The sequence below is a fragment of the Elephas maximus genome, chromosome 4 (assembly GCF_024166365.1).
Source record: "Elephas maximus indicus isolate mEleMax1 chromosome 4, mEleMax1 primary haplotype, whole genome shotgun sequence".
NCBI classification, from domain to species: domain Eukaryota; kingdom Metazoa; phylum Chordata; class Mammalia; order Proboscidea; family Elephantidae; genus Elephas; species Elephas maximus.
Genome location: NC_064822.1, coordinates 57,097,435 through 57,114,992, shown reverse-complemented (window position 1 = coordinate 57,114,992; position 17,558 = coordinate 57,097,435). Strand labels below are relative to the sequence as shown.

Genomic DNA, 17,558 nt, shown 5'->3' with positions numbered 1-17,558 from the left:
TCGTCTTGCATACTTTGGACATGTTATCAGGAGGGACCAGTCCCTGGAGAAGGACATCATGTTTGGTAAATTAGAGGGTCAGTGAAAAGGAGGAAGACCCTCAGTGAGGATGTTGCAGGACCAGGCAATATTTCATTCTGTTGTACTTGAGGTCACTATGAGTTGGAAATGACTTGATGGCACCTAACAACAATAACATCAGAGCCAAATTTGGGGCACAGTGTCATCTCACTGATATTGGCAACTCTGAAAGCTGGAGCTGGATCCAGAAGAATACAGCCCATTATAATACCTGAGGTAATGGGATTAGAGCATAGGGTTAGATAAGGGTTGAGGAGCAACTTTGCCGTGTCATCCAAATTATTCTGGATGATTTTTAAAAAAATAATATTGTGTTTTTGGTGAAAGTTTACACAGCAGTTTAGGTTCTCTTTCAACAATTTCTACACAAATTGTTCAATGCTATTAGTTACATTCTTCACAGTACGTGAACATTCTAAATATTTCCATTCTGGTTGTTCCGTTTCCATTAATCTAGTTTCCCTGTCCCCTTACATTCTTATCTTTGTTTTAAAGTAATTGTTAACTGTTTGGTCTCATACAGATGATTTTTTTTTTTTTTTAAGGTGCACAGTATTTACAGGTGATATTCTTTATTTTGTGAGCCAGTCTCTTATTCTGCGAAAGGGTGACCTCAGGGACTTGTTTCAATTCAAGATTTAAAGAATATCTGAGGGCAATCATCTTGGGGAGTTTTCTAGTCTCAACCGGTCCAGTAAGTCTGTTTTTTGCTTTTGTTCTAGGAGTTCGAGGTTCTGTTCCACATTCTTCTCCCATTCTATCAGTGTTCATTATTTGTGGCATGATCAGAATGGTCAGTGGTGGTAGACAGGTACTATCTAGTTCTTCTGGTCTCAGGGTAAATGAGGCCGTGGTTCGTGTACACTAGTTTCTTCTTTGAGCCTTTGGTTTCCTTCCTTCTCTTTTCCTCTGGACAAGTAGAGACCATTAGTTGTAACTTAGATGGCCGATAAATAAGGATTTATGTATCACTTTTTAAGAACAGCCTTAAGTAGGCATATTTTAGTGATAATTTATTTTCAAAAACTGTAGGGAAGATTGCCATCATATACGCTAATGATAATTATTATTCATATGGCCACCACTAGCTGAAGCAAAAAGAATATAAGATTGGGATGATTCTGGGCTGTTGGGAGGTGCCTGGGATGGACTTGGAGGGCAGAGCAGAGGAAGAAGAGGGCTATTGAGCCAGGAGTGGAGAGATATCCAGTAGGGTCCATGGATGCTGAACTGAGATTGTTAGGCATGGAAATGGTGGCTAAGAGAATTAGGTGAAGCAGATGATAAATGTGCCCAGAAATGATGGAAAATGAGTGGAGGATTTTAAAAATGTGAAACAATATAAAAAGACTAAAACAATTTGAGCAGGAGTTAAGTGTTGACCTCGGTTATCAAGAGCATGAGAGAAGGAGCTAGAGAAAACACTATAGAGAAAAGGTGAGTCTCCACTTCTCCTTGTAGGTTAGGTTACCCCATTCAGTGCAGGCTGGAGAAGCTAGTATTTCATATCTTTTTTGTGGACTGAAGGGTACTTTCCAACTCTTTTAGGTATGCCAGTTAGACACAATGAACTTTGGGCAGATGCCATGTCAATATCAAGATACAACTTTCTTCTCTCATAAACATTGAGTGAAATTTTCTCTTGGTTAATGTGGAAGCCCATATGCTATACTTCTTAATTCCAATTCCGTTCATCTTGTTTTTTGAATGGAAAACTAAGAAAGTGGGTCTTACAAATGGGTTTTAGATACCTTTTTGATCAAATGATGGTCTGAAAGATGCTTACATTCCAAAGTACTAAAATTTTCAACTTCCCTGGAAAATCTGAGTTGCACTGTTGCCACAATTTGTCAAATTATCATTTCCAAATTGCTGTTTTATTTTTTCCCAAATTGGTTTTGATAGGAAGGACAACTTTTTTTTTTTTTATTAACTTTTATTGAGCTTCAAGTGAACGTTTACAAATCAAGTCAGTCTGTCACATATAAGTTTATATACATCTTACTCCCTACTCCCACTTGCTCTCCCCCTAATGAGTCAGCCCTTCCAGTCTCTCCTTTCGTGACAACTTTGCCAGCCTCCAACTCTCTCTCTCCTCCCATCCCCTCTCCAGACAGGAGATGTCAACACAGTCTCAAGTGTCCACCTGATATAATTAGCTCACTCTTCATCAGCATCTCTCTCCTACCCACTGTCCAGTCCCTTTCATGTCTGATGAGTTGTCTTCGGGAATGGTTCCTGTGCTGTGCCAACAGGTTTGGGGACCATGACCGCCGGGATTCCTCTAGTCACAGTCAGACCATTAAGTATGGTCTTTTTATGAGAATTTGGGGTCTGCATCCCACTGATCTCCTGCTCCCTCAGGGGTTCTCTATTGTGCTCCCTGTCAGGGCAGTCATCGATTGTGGCCGGGCACCAACTAGTTCTTCTGGTCTCAGGATGATGTAGGTCTCTGGTTCATGTGGCCCTTTCTGTCTCTTTGGCTCTTAGTTGTCGTGTGACCTTGGTGTTCTTCATTCTCCTTTGCTCCAGGTGGGCTGAGACCAATTGATGCATCTTAGATGGCCGCTTGTTAGCATTTAAGACCCCAGACGCCACATTTCAAAGTGGGATGCAGAATGTTTTCATAATAGATTTTATAATGCCAATTGACTTAGAAGTCCCCTTAAACCATGGTCCCCAAACCCCTGCCCTTGCTCCGCTGACCTTTGAAGCATTCATTTTATCCCGGAAACTTCTTTGCTTTTGGTCCAGTCCAGTTGAGCTGACCTTCCATGTATTGAGTGTTGTGGAAGGACAACTTTTAAAATAACTGATACTTCATTCAATATAGTATATTAAAAGGGCAGAGAAATATAAGAATAATGATGAATACCAAAACAATGGCGATTAGCAAAGGAAAGAAGTAAACGGGCATTCTGAGTTGTGATTCAGAAAGTATGACCACCAGAGGAAGCTTTGGAAAAACTCCCACTGAAATGCAGGCTTATCTCACAATTTGTTCCTTATTCAAGAAGTCAGGCCACTTCAGACTTTAGAGATATTCCCCTATCTTCGTTAGTGCCCTTGAATGTATCACTTCATCTTTCTAAAGAAGTTCATCTTCATCTAAAGTAGGGTTAAGATTATTCACCTTTGGAGAAAACTGTGAGAACACTTTTAGGATAACCAGCAGATTTGATTGAACAAGCTGGTCTATCATTATTTGGGGAGGAAGGCCCAGAGAGTATGCCCTTATTTGCTTTCTAATTTAAAGTAACTATCTGATCCTTTCCTCTTCTAACTTCCTCCAAAGGAAGTGTGACAGCCAACATAAAATAGTCATGTGATACTTGCATTAAATGTTAAATGTAATATAGTAAATGTAGTACTTGGGTCTCTATCCCTGAAGGAGAACTGAAAAATCAATAAGGCAAAACATATCAGTAAGGCATTTACACTGATGAAAACAGACCACGGTTCTTTTTTATTTGTAGTTATTGTTTCTGACCAAAGGTATTTTAGGGACTTTAAAGAAAGCACCTGAAAAAGTTATTACTTAGCCTGGTATTTAGTGTGAAATATCTGCTGACTTTTAACTTCCAGAGCTGCACAGTCTAATCCTTGATTATTCCAGGATGAGTTTAGGAATTTGTAATCATTTCCTTTTTACTGGGTATTTGCATATATCACTAGCCAGCTAGGATTAGAAGGATGAGCAGTCTCTCTGTGTGCAAACACAACGATGGGAACACTTAGGGCCAACCTGCAGTGTGCATCTTTAACAATTAATCCTTAATGCATTCATGTGCAAATGACACCAGAGATGGGCCTTCATGATATACAGAGAAAACCAACTCCCTTCCATAATGTACATCCTCCACAGAGATTCAAAATAGACCAATGAAACTGGTTAGTGCTTTGTATTTTTATCCATATTTTGCCCTGAGAGTAAGCAATAGCGGCTTCATGGGTATTTGCTCAGTGTTGAGGGGAAGGGTCAGTGTGTATAAATAAGGAGGATATCTGGCAAGGTTGGGAACATGACCTCTTGCCCTCCAAAGCCTGGGAAGCCCCAGTGAATGCCCCCAATTTTCGCAGTGTATGGACACAGTGAGAACTCTCCCCTCTGCATACAGAGTGGGGTTAGGGGTTAATGAATGAGTGCTCTCCCCACACACAGGGTTCTGTTCCATGGTGGTTTTATAAATCAGGGCTTATATAGGGTCAGGATAGGACCTGCATATTGCTTCCAAACTCTCTAAATCGTTTTGAAGTGATGGTGTTCAAAGATGACATCCTTCCACCAGGGAAGGGAGCGAGGAAGGCTCTCGTGGCTGGAGAACTGGATGACTACTACTGGCTCAATGTGTCTAAACACAGGACCAAATGGAAAACAAAGGGGCGGGGGGAGGTCCTTGCTGCCCCCTATTCTTCTCTAGTAATCCCTTAAAAAATAATTGCAGACCCAAACCTCTGGCCTCCAGCACATTTTCCACTTGATTAGAGGCCTTTGTGAGGTAGGGAAAGGGACCTGCAGACTTGTACATTGTGCTGGGGCCTGAAACGTCCAGCTGGGATTTTTTTCCATCAAAAGGGGATTTTAGTAAAACCATTATCAGGGGCTTAAAGGAGAAAAGCTGTTGAGCAGCAAGTGAGGGGGTAGATTAGCATTAGTCGGCTTGGTTTGGGCACTAGTGGAAGGGTGGGAAGGTGTTCCCAGCCACTTGCACACAAACTTCTTAGTTTCTCTGCAGGTTCCTGGCGGGTGCCGAGGTAGGAATGAACACAGGAGCAGAAACTAACGGACCCCAAGGCTTGGAAATGGCATGTGGAAGCTTTCACTCTGAGACTTCAACTGGAAGGCAACCCAAGTCAGTGAGGATTGCAAAGTATTGCTTGGTAACTGCTTGGTGGCTTGTAAGAGGACATAAGACTTGCTTCCTTACAGGTTAGGTACATCCGTGTCACCTGGAATCACCCACCGATAACACTCTCTGTTCCCTCTTGGCCGTCTCCTAGACAATAAGAAATCAAGAAATACATTATAGGGCAAATGGGTGTCTGTGCGGAAACCTTTATTTTTTGGAGGTGAAGTAGGGGAAGGGGCTAGGAGTGTAGAGGAAGGTCAAGAAAGCAGCAGCAGTGGCCGCCCAACCTGGAAATAAGTATTCAGGCTGTGTGGATTTGCAGACTGAGCAATGGGAGCCGTCTAGGGTGATGGTTTGGGGAATGTTCCCTGAAATAAGTAACCAGAAAGAAGTTCTGACTTCTTGGGATTAATAGAGCTGTAAGGTATACCTTCTTTACCAAAACGGAACATAGGAGTCTGAGTCATGTGGGGTTGATGGAGAACATTCAAGCCGCCAGAGCCAGCTGGTACCTGAAGAGCCCTGTGAGGAAAGCTGCAGTCAGCTTGTGTTGGAAACATTGTTTTCTGTTTCTCTCTCCATACGCTGTGTCAATATGCTGTGTCGTTGTAGCTTGTTTTCCCCTGTACAACTGCGATAATGGATAAAACATAACTTTCCTCCTGGCTGCTGTGAACATGTGAGTCGATGGTGGCCATGGAGGGTCAGGCTGAGGTAACAGCTCCATCTCTTTGAGTAGGATATTTTCAGGCTTGTAGTGGCTGTCGCCTTACAAAGATCTTCTCGGTCACCAGTTCATCCTCGGGCAAGCCTAATGACCCAATTAATTGGAATTTTTGTCTCAAGTCAAAATTCAAGCAACCAAAGAAAAAGAACCTATTTCTTGAAAACAGGACAGCCCAGGAAAGCTATTTCTTAGACCAAAACAAAGAGCAACCCTTCTAACTCCTCTTAAGGACCACCTTTAGGAATTGCTAGTTGTTAAATAGTTTATATGTCCCCTCATTTAATTTCGTGCCACTTATCTTTATTCTGGCTCCTCAGCCTGACCTGTCTTCTCCTTCCTCATTTGTGTGTGGAATGATACATGTTCTCTTTTCTTTCCTCTACAACCTCTTTAACCTTTTTTTTTTTCTTTGATGGAGTTGTTTTTCCTGACTTTTCCTTCCTTCAGTATGGTCACTAACAGTGGCATATTTCAGCTCTGGTTTCCATAAAGTTGCCCGGCGAGATTTTTCTGCTCGTGTAAAGCTTTCATGAATGGTTCCACAAGTAGTAATTTGCTTCATGCCTAGACCCTGGGTTTCACAAGTTTTACCCTTCTTTTCTTCCATTCTGTAACCAGAAATTATCCCTAGCCAGCTAATGAACTGTGACGGTCCAGTGAGTGCGGCTTCGTGGAAGTATCCACAGGCGGTATCCACCTTCCACCATCTGATTCCACGTTTGTACCAACTGCCCTCAGATCCACACTTTGATTTCCTGAGGCCAGATAAACCAGTGCCAAGAGGGCAAAAAACTCCCTCCCCCAGCCTGTTCTTTATTGTGACATTTTATGGAATCTGGCCAAGTTCACTCAGAAGGTTCTTTCTCTTACTTTTAATTTTTGCTATCTTATCCTAATATCTGCTTTACAAAGGAGGAATTTAGGTCACACAAGCAACCTCGCTTCTTTTTCAGTTTCATAGATGTCTTTATCTGGGCAATAAAGACACTCCTTTAGTAATTAAAAAAAAATAAAAAGAGTGTTTTCCTCAGAGGACCTCTAGAATTTTTCATGACAGACAATACACTTTTTTTTATATTAAATGTTAGCCCTTTTGCCTTTGCTGTTAAAATTGATAACTCCATGGATGACTAAAAATTTTCCCCATTTGTTCTCCCAAACTGAGATGGCCTTTTAGAAGAATAGAAGTTGATGTTTGATTCTTGCAGACTCCAAAAGCAGAGAGCTGCTAGCTAAATCAGGGAACCTCTGTGAGAGGGCCACCTCTGTTACTTTGCAACAAAAACAAAATGCTCAGCACCTGGGCTTCTGGGCGTAACTTCACTGATATTTTAAAATTTAATTTCATCTTTTCAGCAATGAGAGGAATTGGTGAAATTCCTCTCTCGTCAACTCTTATACCCTGGGGAAATTATTTTAAGAGAGGATTGTTAGGGGGTGGAGTGGGTGGGTGACCAGAAGGGATTTGTTAGAGGGAAGGAGGTCGTGGTTCCTCATTGGAAATAACCTCCAACTCACAGACAATGCTGCCGCCTGCTGACAAAACACAGGACTTGCAGATTTTGTGGATAAATGTCATCTTTCCTCTTTCCGTCTTCTGCCTTGAAGAATATGTAGACCTTTTCATTAAGCTCTAATTTTGCTGCCATTAGTGGCTCCTAAAGTAGTTTTCATGAACTTACAGTAAAGAATAACACACGATCTGACTCCTAGCTACCGCTGATACTGGTTCGGACATATTCCAACAGGGAGCACATGCATTACGCAGGGGGCGTGAATCATGCGTGGGCGAGTTTTGTTTTTATTTTGGGGCGGGGGGTGGGTATAGAGAGGGTCTACCAACAGTCCAGGAGGACGCAAAACTATTTTCCACCCTTACTTTTCAATAATGTGTAGTCCTTGACATCTACCTTCTAACCCACAAATACACATTTTTATTCCTAAAGTAAGCAGTAATGAAGCTGCTAAATCCTGTGTGTTTGCTCTAGTGAATTTCTGCAGCTTCTCTTGTGATTCCATAGAAAATTAAGGCTCTTCTGTGTGGGAAAAAGATTGGCCAGCTGCCTGGCTCTGGGTCACACTGCTCGCTGTCACCACTTGACTCAGAGCACAAAGGCAGGGCATCTGTCTCAGGTGCACAGACCGTCAGCGAGGGCTGGAAGAGCCGCTCATGTACTCTGGGCCCTGACACCGTGAAGGGTGCCTCTGCTCCCTACAGCTGCAAGCTGCGAGCCTGGTCAAGTTCAGGCTGCCACAGAGCTGAGCCACACCCTTCTTCTAGAATCCTGACTCTCCAAATTTTGTGCATTTGAAATGAACCAGAAGTGCTAGAAATTGTCAGTTAATTTAGCTGGGCCTTCATACTGTTTGCTTAAGGCACACCTACTGGCCATCTTTTTTGCGTGTGTGATAGTTCACAGCAATGGGTTTTGAACTCTGAAATTAAGGTTTAAAACATGGGAAGTATAAGTGGAGGGCAATAACTAGTTGTCTTCTAAGAACATTACAGATCTGAAGGGTTTAGCTGTTGCACTTCCTCCCTTATTTTACCCATCTGCCCAATTTTAGCCTTGGCAATTTTTCCAAAGATTCGAAGGAATATAGGACTAATTTTTTTTGGCTGCTCCCTATCTGGAGATCACTTCTCAAAAAGCCTTGCCCTGGGCTGGAAAATGGAAGCAGGTAGCTATTCCTACAACAGATGTGCACACCAATAATGCTAGTTTGGGGTAGATTTCCTAAGGAGAAATATTATGGACGTTTATAGTATATATTTTCTCATTCTGTTTTTAGATGGGGAAAGTAATGCTTTCCAAGCCATATCAAGTAATCCTACACTATTTGTGAAAAATTAATCTGGTCTCAAGGAACTCTGTTCCCACAGTCCAATCTTGGTTCCATGATGTGAGGAGGAATTCTTGACAGACAGCTGTGTGCTAGGCCTGATCCTCCTGGAGTGTGGATTACGTAAATCGAGAACTAATAAACATAAGAGGGTGCCTGGTATTAACGAATTAGACCCTTTTACTCTTCCTAGACAAGAGGGATTTGTAACTAAAACATCTGTGAAGTCAAGCCTTTTTACCCCTGAATGAAAATAGCTAGCATTCTTACAGCCCAGTTCTCCTTTATAACAGGATTGTGAGGTTCTTGTAGTTGTGTGACAGATATTTGGAGTGTATTAAACGTGCGTAGTTCTTAGCTTTGACGCGATCACAAGCATAGACTTCCAGCATTTGTACTTATCACCAGTTGTGACAAAGCAGTGTTTTTGAAACTGGCTCTGGCTCAAGTCCTCTAGGACAACAGGTGACAGATTTGTCACTGCCGGCTACTTCAGTCCCGGAGACCCCATTTGTCAACTTGCACTGGTTTTCAGCTTCTTAAGTAACAGTGTATATGATACTTGGAGACCATATCTAAGAAAATTTGCATAATTTACTATTAAATAGTAATAACAACTCCTAGCAATTTTTTTTCAACTCCCACCTTTCTGAAGAGGGGGGTCAGGGTGGGGCTTTGCAGTGTCTCAGGGAAAGATCAGAGTGCTGCCTGCAAGTTGATCACCCTCTGACGTGGTCGGGAAGGTCTAGACAGCCTCGGCTATGAGACTGACTCCTCATGTCATTTAGACAAAATCTTTCCAACCTTGTCAAACCTCTTTCTCCCTTTAAAAAATTAAACGTACAATACCTCCCAGAATTGAGAATCTTAAATTTTTGAGGCAGAGAAACTGAACACTATTCTCTGCTAAATTATTAGACCGTATTCATATTCCTGCCATTGTCTTACCTGGGTTTCTTTGCCACTGGCTCCAGAAGACCTAATTTTTCTTCCCTTTGTAATTGAGACTTACTACTTTCCGCTATCACAAATAAAAACAAACTTACAAGGATATGCGGCATTTGTCCCGTGAACAACTAAAGTAGAAAAGTAGTAAGAAAATGATAAGTCTTTTTTAAGAAAACGTGTATCCATTTCCAGGTTAACAAACAGCAGGCTGAAGAACCCCACTTCCATTTTGTTTTATTTGGGGGTGGTTACACACCCTACTCTAGTGCTGTACAGTTGCGATCTCAGGCTTCCTCTCTCTTGCACCTTAAGTGGAAGACTCGGCATTACAAAGTACCAAATGTTGTGGGCTGGTAAAGGCAACTCCACCAGGCAAACTCAGAGCAATTCCTGGAAAAGAGGAAAACACTGAAACTGATCATTTGTGGACACTGAAATTTCCCACTTGTCTAGAAATACCCATTTTCCATTCAAGTGCTGCCCCTATTCCAATTGTGCACTTACCTTTGATCAATTATTAAGTAAATCAACAATAGTTGATACTGATCCATACAAGTATGAATTTATCTCATTTGTATTACAGCAATTTTTTAAAAATAAATATGTGGTCCAATCATAAGCATCAGCTTTAATCCTGTGTTTACCCATGAGTCACACTATTTCATCAAAAAGCCTCACCCCTCTGACTCTTCAGGGGCTCATAGTGGCACAAAATGTAGGTCTTGCCCTCTACTGAAGGGACAGAATTAACTTTTTAAAGGGGTGATGTTTGATGCAGGGAAGAGAAAGACAGCAGAGAGAAGGGGCCACTAGATGACTTACTATAGCCCCTCCCTTTCTACAGTTGAACAGAGCTAAGATCAGAGGCCAGGGGCTTTCCCTTTCATGGGACTGGAAAGAGACAGTTGTCAGAAGCTGCATGAGGTCTTGGTTTTGTTTTACAAATCTGATCTTTTAATCAAAAAGCTCTTTTTCTTTGGGAACAGTGGTCCTGGGGGCTACTACCCCTCCCCCCCCCCCCCCCGCCGCCCCCTTTGAAAACTTGAGTTCAAATTCTCTAAGTCAAAAGTGAAAGGTTTTACTTATATTGCAAGACCAGCATCTACCTGGTAGTCGCTGCAGGAAAGCACCAGGATTTGGGTGAGAGGCCATGCTTCAGTTCACCGTCCTCAGATCATAGGTCCTTTAAGAGAAAGTTCTTACCTTTAAAAAGAAACTCCAAAAAAGGAAAATTTGCTTTTTCAAAGTTTTGTTGTTGATTTGAATCGTGAAAGAATATGACCAGTTTGCATTTTCTTAACTATTTTAAGGACTGGTACTGCCTTTTAGTTTTGGTAAATGTCATAGTTAGGCAAGCATCTTTGTCACTGTTGCCAAATGTGGAAGAAATCAAATGGCTTCCCCTTCTCTCCAAAGCTAGGTCTGAGGAGTTCAGCAGGAATGAGTCCGTGGCAGGGAGAATTACGCGACAAGGAAGCACTCCTAGCTAGGGGCCTATCATGGCCTTTAGAGGGCTGCAGAAACACACTGAACCCCCCAGTTTCATTTACTACAGACTGTCTTTTCAGTAGTGACGCTAAAGGTCTGCTGGTCAGTGACCCTTAGGAAAGAAAGCTACGTGAAACTCTTTTTTTACTACTACCCAAATAGCTTCTAGATGAGGTTTATTACTTCTGGATGATAAGATTTATACAAAGTTTTATTTTGGTTTTTCAGTTTGAAAGTTTTGACAAATACCTGAACCAGATTTTTTTTTTTGTTCTTCTAAAAATTGCCCTGAAGTAAGTGCCTTTTAACTTTTGTACAAACCAGAAAATATATATCAACTTTTGTCTTTAGTGCTTTTATTCTTTAAAAGCATTTCTTTCCATTCCCGTAGGCAAGAACCTACCAGGAACCCACCCATACTCCCTTTGTATGGTACTTTTACACAAATAATGTGTGCCTTCTATGTCAATGTGCCCTCCCCCCCATGAGGTATTTGCTTAACCGTGCTATGCTAATTTTTTACAGCAACATGTTAAAAAAAAGTTGGAATAGTGGCTTATGAAAACCTCATGGGAGGAGGACAAGATTGGCAAATAAACATAGAAGGTGCGCATTATTTATGTGAAGATACAGTAGTGCCCTGTGGCACATATATGTGGATATTGGGTTCACACGGCTACCAATCATTTCTATGAGGATCATCTGACTGGAGAACAAGGTGTGATCAGTACTAACTAAACCTTCTCACAGAGCAGTAGGGAACGGACTTTAGAACCAGTCCTTGGTTTGAATCCTGGCTCCCTTACTCACTGGTTGGGTGACTTTAGGCAAGTATTATGCCTTATCTGTTTAAAAAAAAAAGGGGGGGGGATACCTGTTTCAGCAAGTTGCTTTGAGAATGAAACCGATAAATTTACGAAGTATCATGCAAACCATATTCTCAATATATATTCATTTTCTTCCACCCAAAAATGTTGAAAGATAAGCAACTGACCTTGACTACAGAAAGCGGTTTATTCTTTTCTAGAGAAGCTCCAGACATTATTCTTAAGCATGTTCAGTTCAGGATAAGGACCCTAGGCACAAGATCTTACCTTTCCAACATTAATTTACCAACCTTTAGCCAAGCTTATATTTTACTGTTAAAGAGCAAAACAAAAATGCAGAAAACTCTTCGGGGTTATAGCTGGTAGGATTACTTTATGTATTAAAATGAAGAATGTGAGCATGTGAGCAGAGCCTGACTTAGGTGGAGCTTAGACTTTTACTGACTGACTCTGTACAGCCACACCGTCTCTTGGAAGAAAAATAGGCTAAGAGCCTATAGCCTGTGTAACAGTCATGTGTATAGTGTCAAATGCTAAACTGAAAAGCTGACCCTAATCCAGAATCCCTACTTCTTACTAGAGCTCAGACATCATTTTCTTCTTTTTCTTTTTTTGTTCCGGCAATAAGCATTGTAACCTAAGTGGGAAGAGAGAGATCCAAACCTTCCCCAAAGAAAAGGAAGATGGATCTAGTGTCAAGCTCAATTAGACCCAATTGTGATGGCTCTCCAAAAAGGAACAATGCAGCTTTTGTGATAGGCTCCAGCAGAAAGCCTGGAAATTTTACAAAACAATCTTACCCCAAGAGAAACCTGGGCTCTAGCCCTCTTCCTGGAAAGAGGGGCTGATCCAGGAAAGTTTTATACTACTCTTATCAGCTCTTGCTGGGATCAGTAAGTATTTTCACGTTTAAAAAAAAAAAAAAAAACTCAGAACGACTAAGAAAGCCCTGTGTGGAACCAGGAATATGAATTACTCCACTGTTAAGAGCACTGATACTCTGGTTTCCACAGCACAACCACGGAGTGTATGGAGTGTCAGATTATTTACTGTCTACCAAAGGGGACTCTGCTAGAATTGCCAGTACTCGTTTAACTGCCCGAGTTCAGTCTAAGAACCCTGAGCAGAGGAGAGCTAGTGGCCAGCCTCAGCAATAAATGGAAGTGCTTAAAATGCAAATACATAAGAACTCCTGGCCAACCTCCCCATCCCCCAGGAAAGTGCTTAAATACAGCCAGGCCTGGACGGGAATGTTAAAAAGAGGGGTTGAACTGCCCTCCTCCCTTCCACTGGGACCCTCACTCACACTGTGAGATTCTGTATGCATGACTGAGCCAGCGAGGAGCAAGGACAGTGCTCTTTTAACTTTTCTGAACAATGGCTTCAGCTCCCTCCACCCTTCCCCATCCTCCCTATACTGACTCTAGGGGTAGGGAAACCCATCCTTCTCCCCCACTTCCACATCTCATGACCCACTTCTTCAACATTTCCTCTACAGATTTCCACCCAAAGAAAAAACTGGCCACCCTGAGGAAATTGTGACTTACAATCTGTTTTTTTTAAAAAAAGTTTCATTTTGTTCAATTTCTTTAAATTTCCATGTTGTTGACAGTTTAAAACCAAAAGTTATGTAAACCTCAAGTCTAATCACATTTCTAGGAGAAAAAAAACAGAACACTTAGATGTCACTATTAAACCTTAATACAGAATCAACTTTTAACTATGAGCTTACAACATATAGGATGCACCAAACTGTACCTTATTTCCTTTTAGTTCAGAACACACAAACAGCACCTCTTACTTTGGCATGTACCCAAACACACAATGCCTTAAAAATAATTCACAGATACAAGGTTTTTTGTTTTTTTTTTTCAAAAACATACTTCATATTTCCTCTTTTATTATATAAATATCAGTTTAACCTTTTACTGTAAGAATATAAACGTTTTAAGAGGATCTTTGTTATTATTTATACAAATTCACAAACAGTACAATTAATTGATAAAGATCTCTGGGTTTCTTAAACTCCATGGTCTCGCATGTTGCTGTGGAGGATTCTAAAAAAATAAACAACAACAAAAAATCCAACAAAAATATACATCCTACTCAAAAGTGATTTTTTTTTAAAGCCACAAAGCCCCAACCCCCACCAAAATAAAGTCATCTATTCCTCCATTTAGAAACAGAATGTTTTAAAAACCCACAAACTCCATTTTATTAACAGAACAGAGTAAGACATGAATTTCAGTCTCCTCCCCTTCACATTACAGCCCCTGGGGGCTCTGCAGGCCAACCCTGCTCCTCAACTTCCAACAGGAAGCCTCACTGTGTGACCTTTCTGTGGGGAAACTTGGAAGAGGGTGAGGGAAGGGCAGAATTTGCATATTTAATAATCATTTTCCAGACACAATCTGCATCACAAGCCAACAAAAAAAAACAGGTCAACTCTCATTTCTCCCACACATTTGTGCTATAAATTAAGTCGAGATTTAGAAACACCACTGGGTCCTCAAATCCCACTGGATAAGGAGAAAAAGAAAATTATAGCCAGAATGTGGAAGTGGGACACACTAGATGGATGGGGGTTGGGAAGAAGCCAAAACAAACAAAACAAAAAAAAGAGACGAACAAACCCAATGGGCATCTTTCCAGTCTAGGCACAAAAATGTTTCAGTCTCAAAATATCTCTCTTGTAGAATTCCAGGGCTTCAGAGAAAAAAGTAAACTAAAACGAGGTAGCCAGACATATATATATATGTATATATATATATAATTTATATATATATACTGTATAGACTATATTCAGCAGAAAAAAAAATGGTACTTAAAAAAGAATTGTGATTTCAAATTTCTTTAAAAAAGAAAAGAAATGAGCATGAATACCAGAGTGCTGTAAAAGGAGAAGTGATGAGAAGAGACTGGGATTAGTTACAGAAGTGGAAGAAGGGTGAAAAGGCCGTTGTAGTTGGGTTTGCTTTTTATACATTTCAAAATAAAAACCAGATCACAGTATTCAAATGAAAGCTTAAGTGAAGGCAGACATTTTCCTCAACTCCCCATGGTTGAAAGGACTAGTCACTCCCCCCACCCCCCATTTCCAAATGCAATGCAGTGGGGAAACAGTAGCTGAAATCAGTCCTCCATCCCCTGCAGAGAGGAGTGGCTGGGGAAGTAGCTGAGTCCTCTCTCCATCCTGGGGGGGGGGGGCAGGGAGGAAAGGGGAGTAGGGTAGGGGTGGCAGAGGAATGATGGGGTCAGGTCAGTTTCTACCCCTAGCTGCAAGGAGAATGGGCGGTGGGGAGGGGTGCTGGAGAAGGGAGGAGAAAATGAGCCAGAAGCTGTGTCACTGCCCCCTCTCAGCCACTGCAGTGATGTGCGTAGAAGTATATGTGTTGAGTGAGTGTGTGGGGACCGGTGGTGGTGAAGGGAGGATGAACAGGGCGGGACAAGGGGAGCTGGTGCTGCCGCCCTCACCTGACCTTCTCACTGTCCGTCATCTGCCAGAGTCCCAGGTTGAGTACCTTGAGGCAGGGCAGCTGCGTGATGCGCTCCAGGCCGCGCTTGGTGATCCGCGTACAGCCGTACAGGTCGATGCCAGTGAGCTGGCTCAGGTGCTCAGCAATCAGCTCCAGGCCCTTGTCCGTGATGCGCACACACTGTCCGATGTTGAGCGTGCGCAGCCCATGCATCTGCCGCACCATGCGGTTGATGCCATCATCACTGATGTGGCAGGAGCAGAGAGAAAGGGACTTGAGGCCGTCCAGCCCCTGAGCTATGTAGGCCAGACTCTGGTCCCCCACCTTGTCACAGAACGACACATCCAGCCCCGAGAGGCGCAGGCTGCCCATGGCCAGATGCATGATGCCCGTGTCACTGATGTTGTCGCAGGAACGCAGGTTAAGGCTGCGTAGGCTGCCCATGTGCGACAGGTGCAGAAGGCCGGCGTCCGAGATGCCCCCGCAGAAGCTGAGGTTGAGGAGCCTCAGGCCCGTCAACCCTCGGGAGATGTGCTTTAGAGAAAGATCAGTGAGCTTCTGGCAGTCCTGCAGTGTGAGCTGCTCCAGGCCCAAGCAGCCCTCGGCCGCGCTGCGCGTCATACCGGCCAGGTGCCCGATGCCCACGTCCGAGAGGTGGCGGCAGCTGCGGAGGTTAAGGCTCTTGAGGCGCTGCAGGCCCCATGCTATGAGCAGAAGGCCGGTGTTGGTGATGTTGCTGCAACCCCCCAGCTCCAGCACCTCCAAGCCCTTGAGGTACTGGGCTATGCGGCCCAGGCTGCTGTCGGTGATCTGCTTGCAGAGGCTCAGGTTGAGGGCGCGCAAGGAGCCGATCTCCTGCACAAACGCGTGGCCCAGCCCGTTGTCGGTAAGGTTGTAACAACCGCTTAGGTTGAGGCTCTCGATGTTGGCCATGCCCTGGATCACGTAGCTGAGGCTGCGGCGGAGGCTCAGGATCTGCACCCGGCGGATGCCCCGGGCCTGCAGGCTGGGGAACAGCGACGGGTTGGCCCGGCGCAGGTGCAGCTTGGCCTCCACCCCCCGCCACACCGACTTGTGGTAGGCGGCGTCCCGCCAGGCCGTGCACACCTGCGCCGCGCGCCCCTTGTCCCGGACGTCCAGGTAGCCGAAGATCATAGCCAGCAGCTCGGGGAACAAGCACGAAATGTGGGTCTCCATCTTCCTCCTCCCCCCTCCGCGGCGCTGGGGGGAGGAGGCGCGGGCCCCGCCGCTCCTGCCCCGGGGAGGTGACGAGAGCCGTTCTCTCCAGCCGCCACCGCCGCCTCGGGCCCAACGGACGGCCCCTCCCCGCCTTCCGGCTCCGGCCGCCGCCGCCGCCGCTCCTCCTCCTGGTCCGTCCGTCCTTCCTTCCTTCCTGCCGGCTTCGCCTCCCTTCCCTTCCCTCCCCCCGCCCCAGGCTCCGCTCGGTTCTCACATCCCGGGCTGGGAAAGCGCCCTCTCACTCACTCCCGGAGCCCGACCCGGCCCGCCGCCGCTGCCTTCGGTCTAGCCACGCAGCGTTCGGGCCGCGCCGCTCCGCCCGCTCCGCCGTCGCCGCTCCCACGCCCCCTGCCGCATCCTCCGCCTCCTGCCGATGCCGCCTCCGGCTGCCGCTGCAGCTCCGCGGGCCGGCGAGGAGGGCCCCGGGGGCTGGGCGCACCGGACTCCGGGCGCCGAAGAGGCTTCCTGCTGCCTTTGTCTCTCGCCCGCTTTTCAAACCTCCCAGCCCCGGGCCGCCCGCACTCCGCTGCCGAGGCGGGGGGACCAGGAGGCCAATCCGGGCCGCCGGGCGCACGTTCCTTTTCCCCCCGCCGGCTGCGGGTAGTTGGGAGCTGCCGGCTCGGGCACCGAGGATGCCGCGGCCGCCGCGGCCGGAGCGCGGCTCGGCTCAGACCCCAGGGCGAGCAGGCGGGCCGCGCGTTTGGTAGAGTCCAGGACGTACCCCTCTGCTCGACTGTTCCTTCGTGCGTCCCCTCCTTCCTTTCTTGCTTCCCCCCGCGCGCGCCCGGGCAATGGTACGAGCCTGCGCTGCCGGAACTGTGAGCCGTTACCCTGGAAACCGAGTTCTTCCTATTCTAGTCGCCGCTGATTTTTAACCCTCTAGGCGCCATTTGAGAGCAGCTGTCAGCAAAGCTCTTCCCCACCCTCCTCCTTTTCACCCCGTAGCCCGTTATTGAGCCGTTCCCTCTCTGAGCCACGCCCCAACCTTATTCCTTCCTTTTTTTCTTTGCTGGTGACGTCTGCGGAGCCACTTCCCATAGTTTATCCCTCCAGCTCCTTACCCTAACTTTACAACCTT

At 44.9% G+C, this 17,558-nt stretch overlaps 2 protein-coding genes across 7 annotated transcripts in view; one reads left to right on the top strand and one right to left on the bottom strand.

Annotated features, from left to right (window-relative positions):
* Positions 1-17,558, top strand: part of WNT5B (Wnt family member 5B) — a 132,363-nt gene that overhangs the window by 48,254 nt on the left and 66,551 nt on the right. The window lies entirely within an intron of this gene.
* FBXL14 (F-box and leucine rich repeat protein 14) lies at positions 3,541-17,383 on the bottom strand. Of its 4 annotated transcripts, none has more exons than XR_007517478.1 (3): positions 15,245-17,383; positions 10,557-10,633; positions 3,541-9,840 (listed from the first exon to the last, which is right to left on the bottom strand). XR_007517478.1 is itself a non-coding variant. In XM_049885129.1 (3 exons), exons 1-2 carry the CDS (start codon positions 16,436-16,438, stop codon positions 10,606-10,608), a joined length of 1,227 nt encoding a protein of 408 aa, XP_049741086.1. In that variant the 5' UTR covers positions 16,439-17,383; the 3' UTR covers positions 3,541-9,858; positions 10,557-10,605. The 4 variants fall into 4 exon arrangements, 2 of the variants coding, with proteins under 2 accessions (XP_049741086.1, XP_049741085.1); XR_007517479.1 differs by having other exon boundaries at positions 15,287-17,383; XM_049885129.1 differs by having other exon boundaries at positions 3,541-9,858; positions 15,240-17,383.

Coding starts and splice junctions, on each gene's coding strand:
- FBXL14 (XM_049885129.1), bottom strand. CDS start 16,438: ATGGAGACCCACATTTCGTGCTTGTTCCCCGAGCTGCTGGCTATGATC. Junction 10,634..15,239: donor ACGGACAGTGAGAAGGTCAG/GTGAGGGCGGCA, acceptor TTTCTCTTAAAG/GACCTATGATCTGAGGACGG.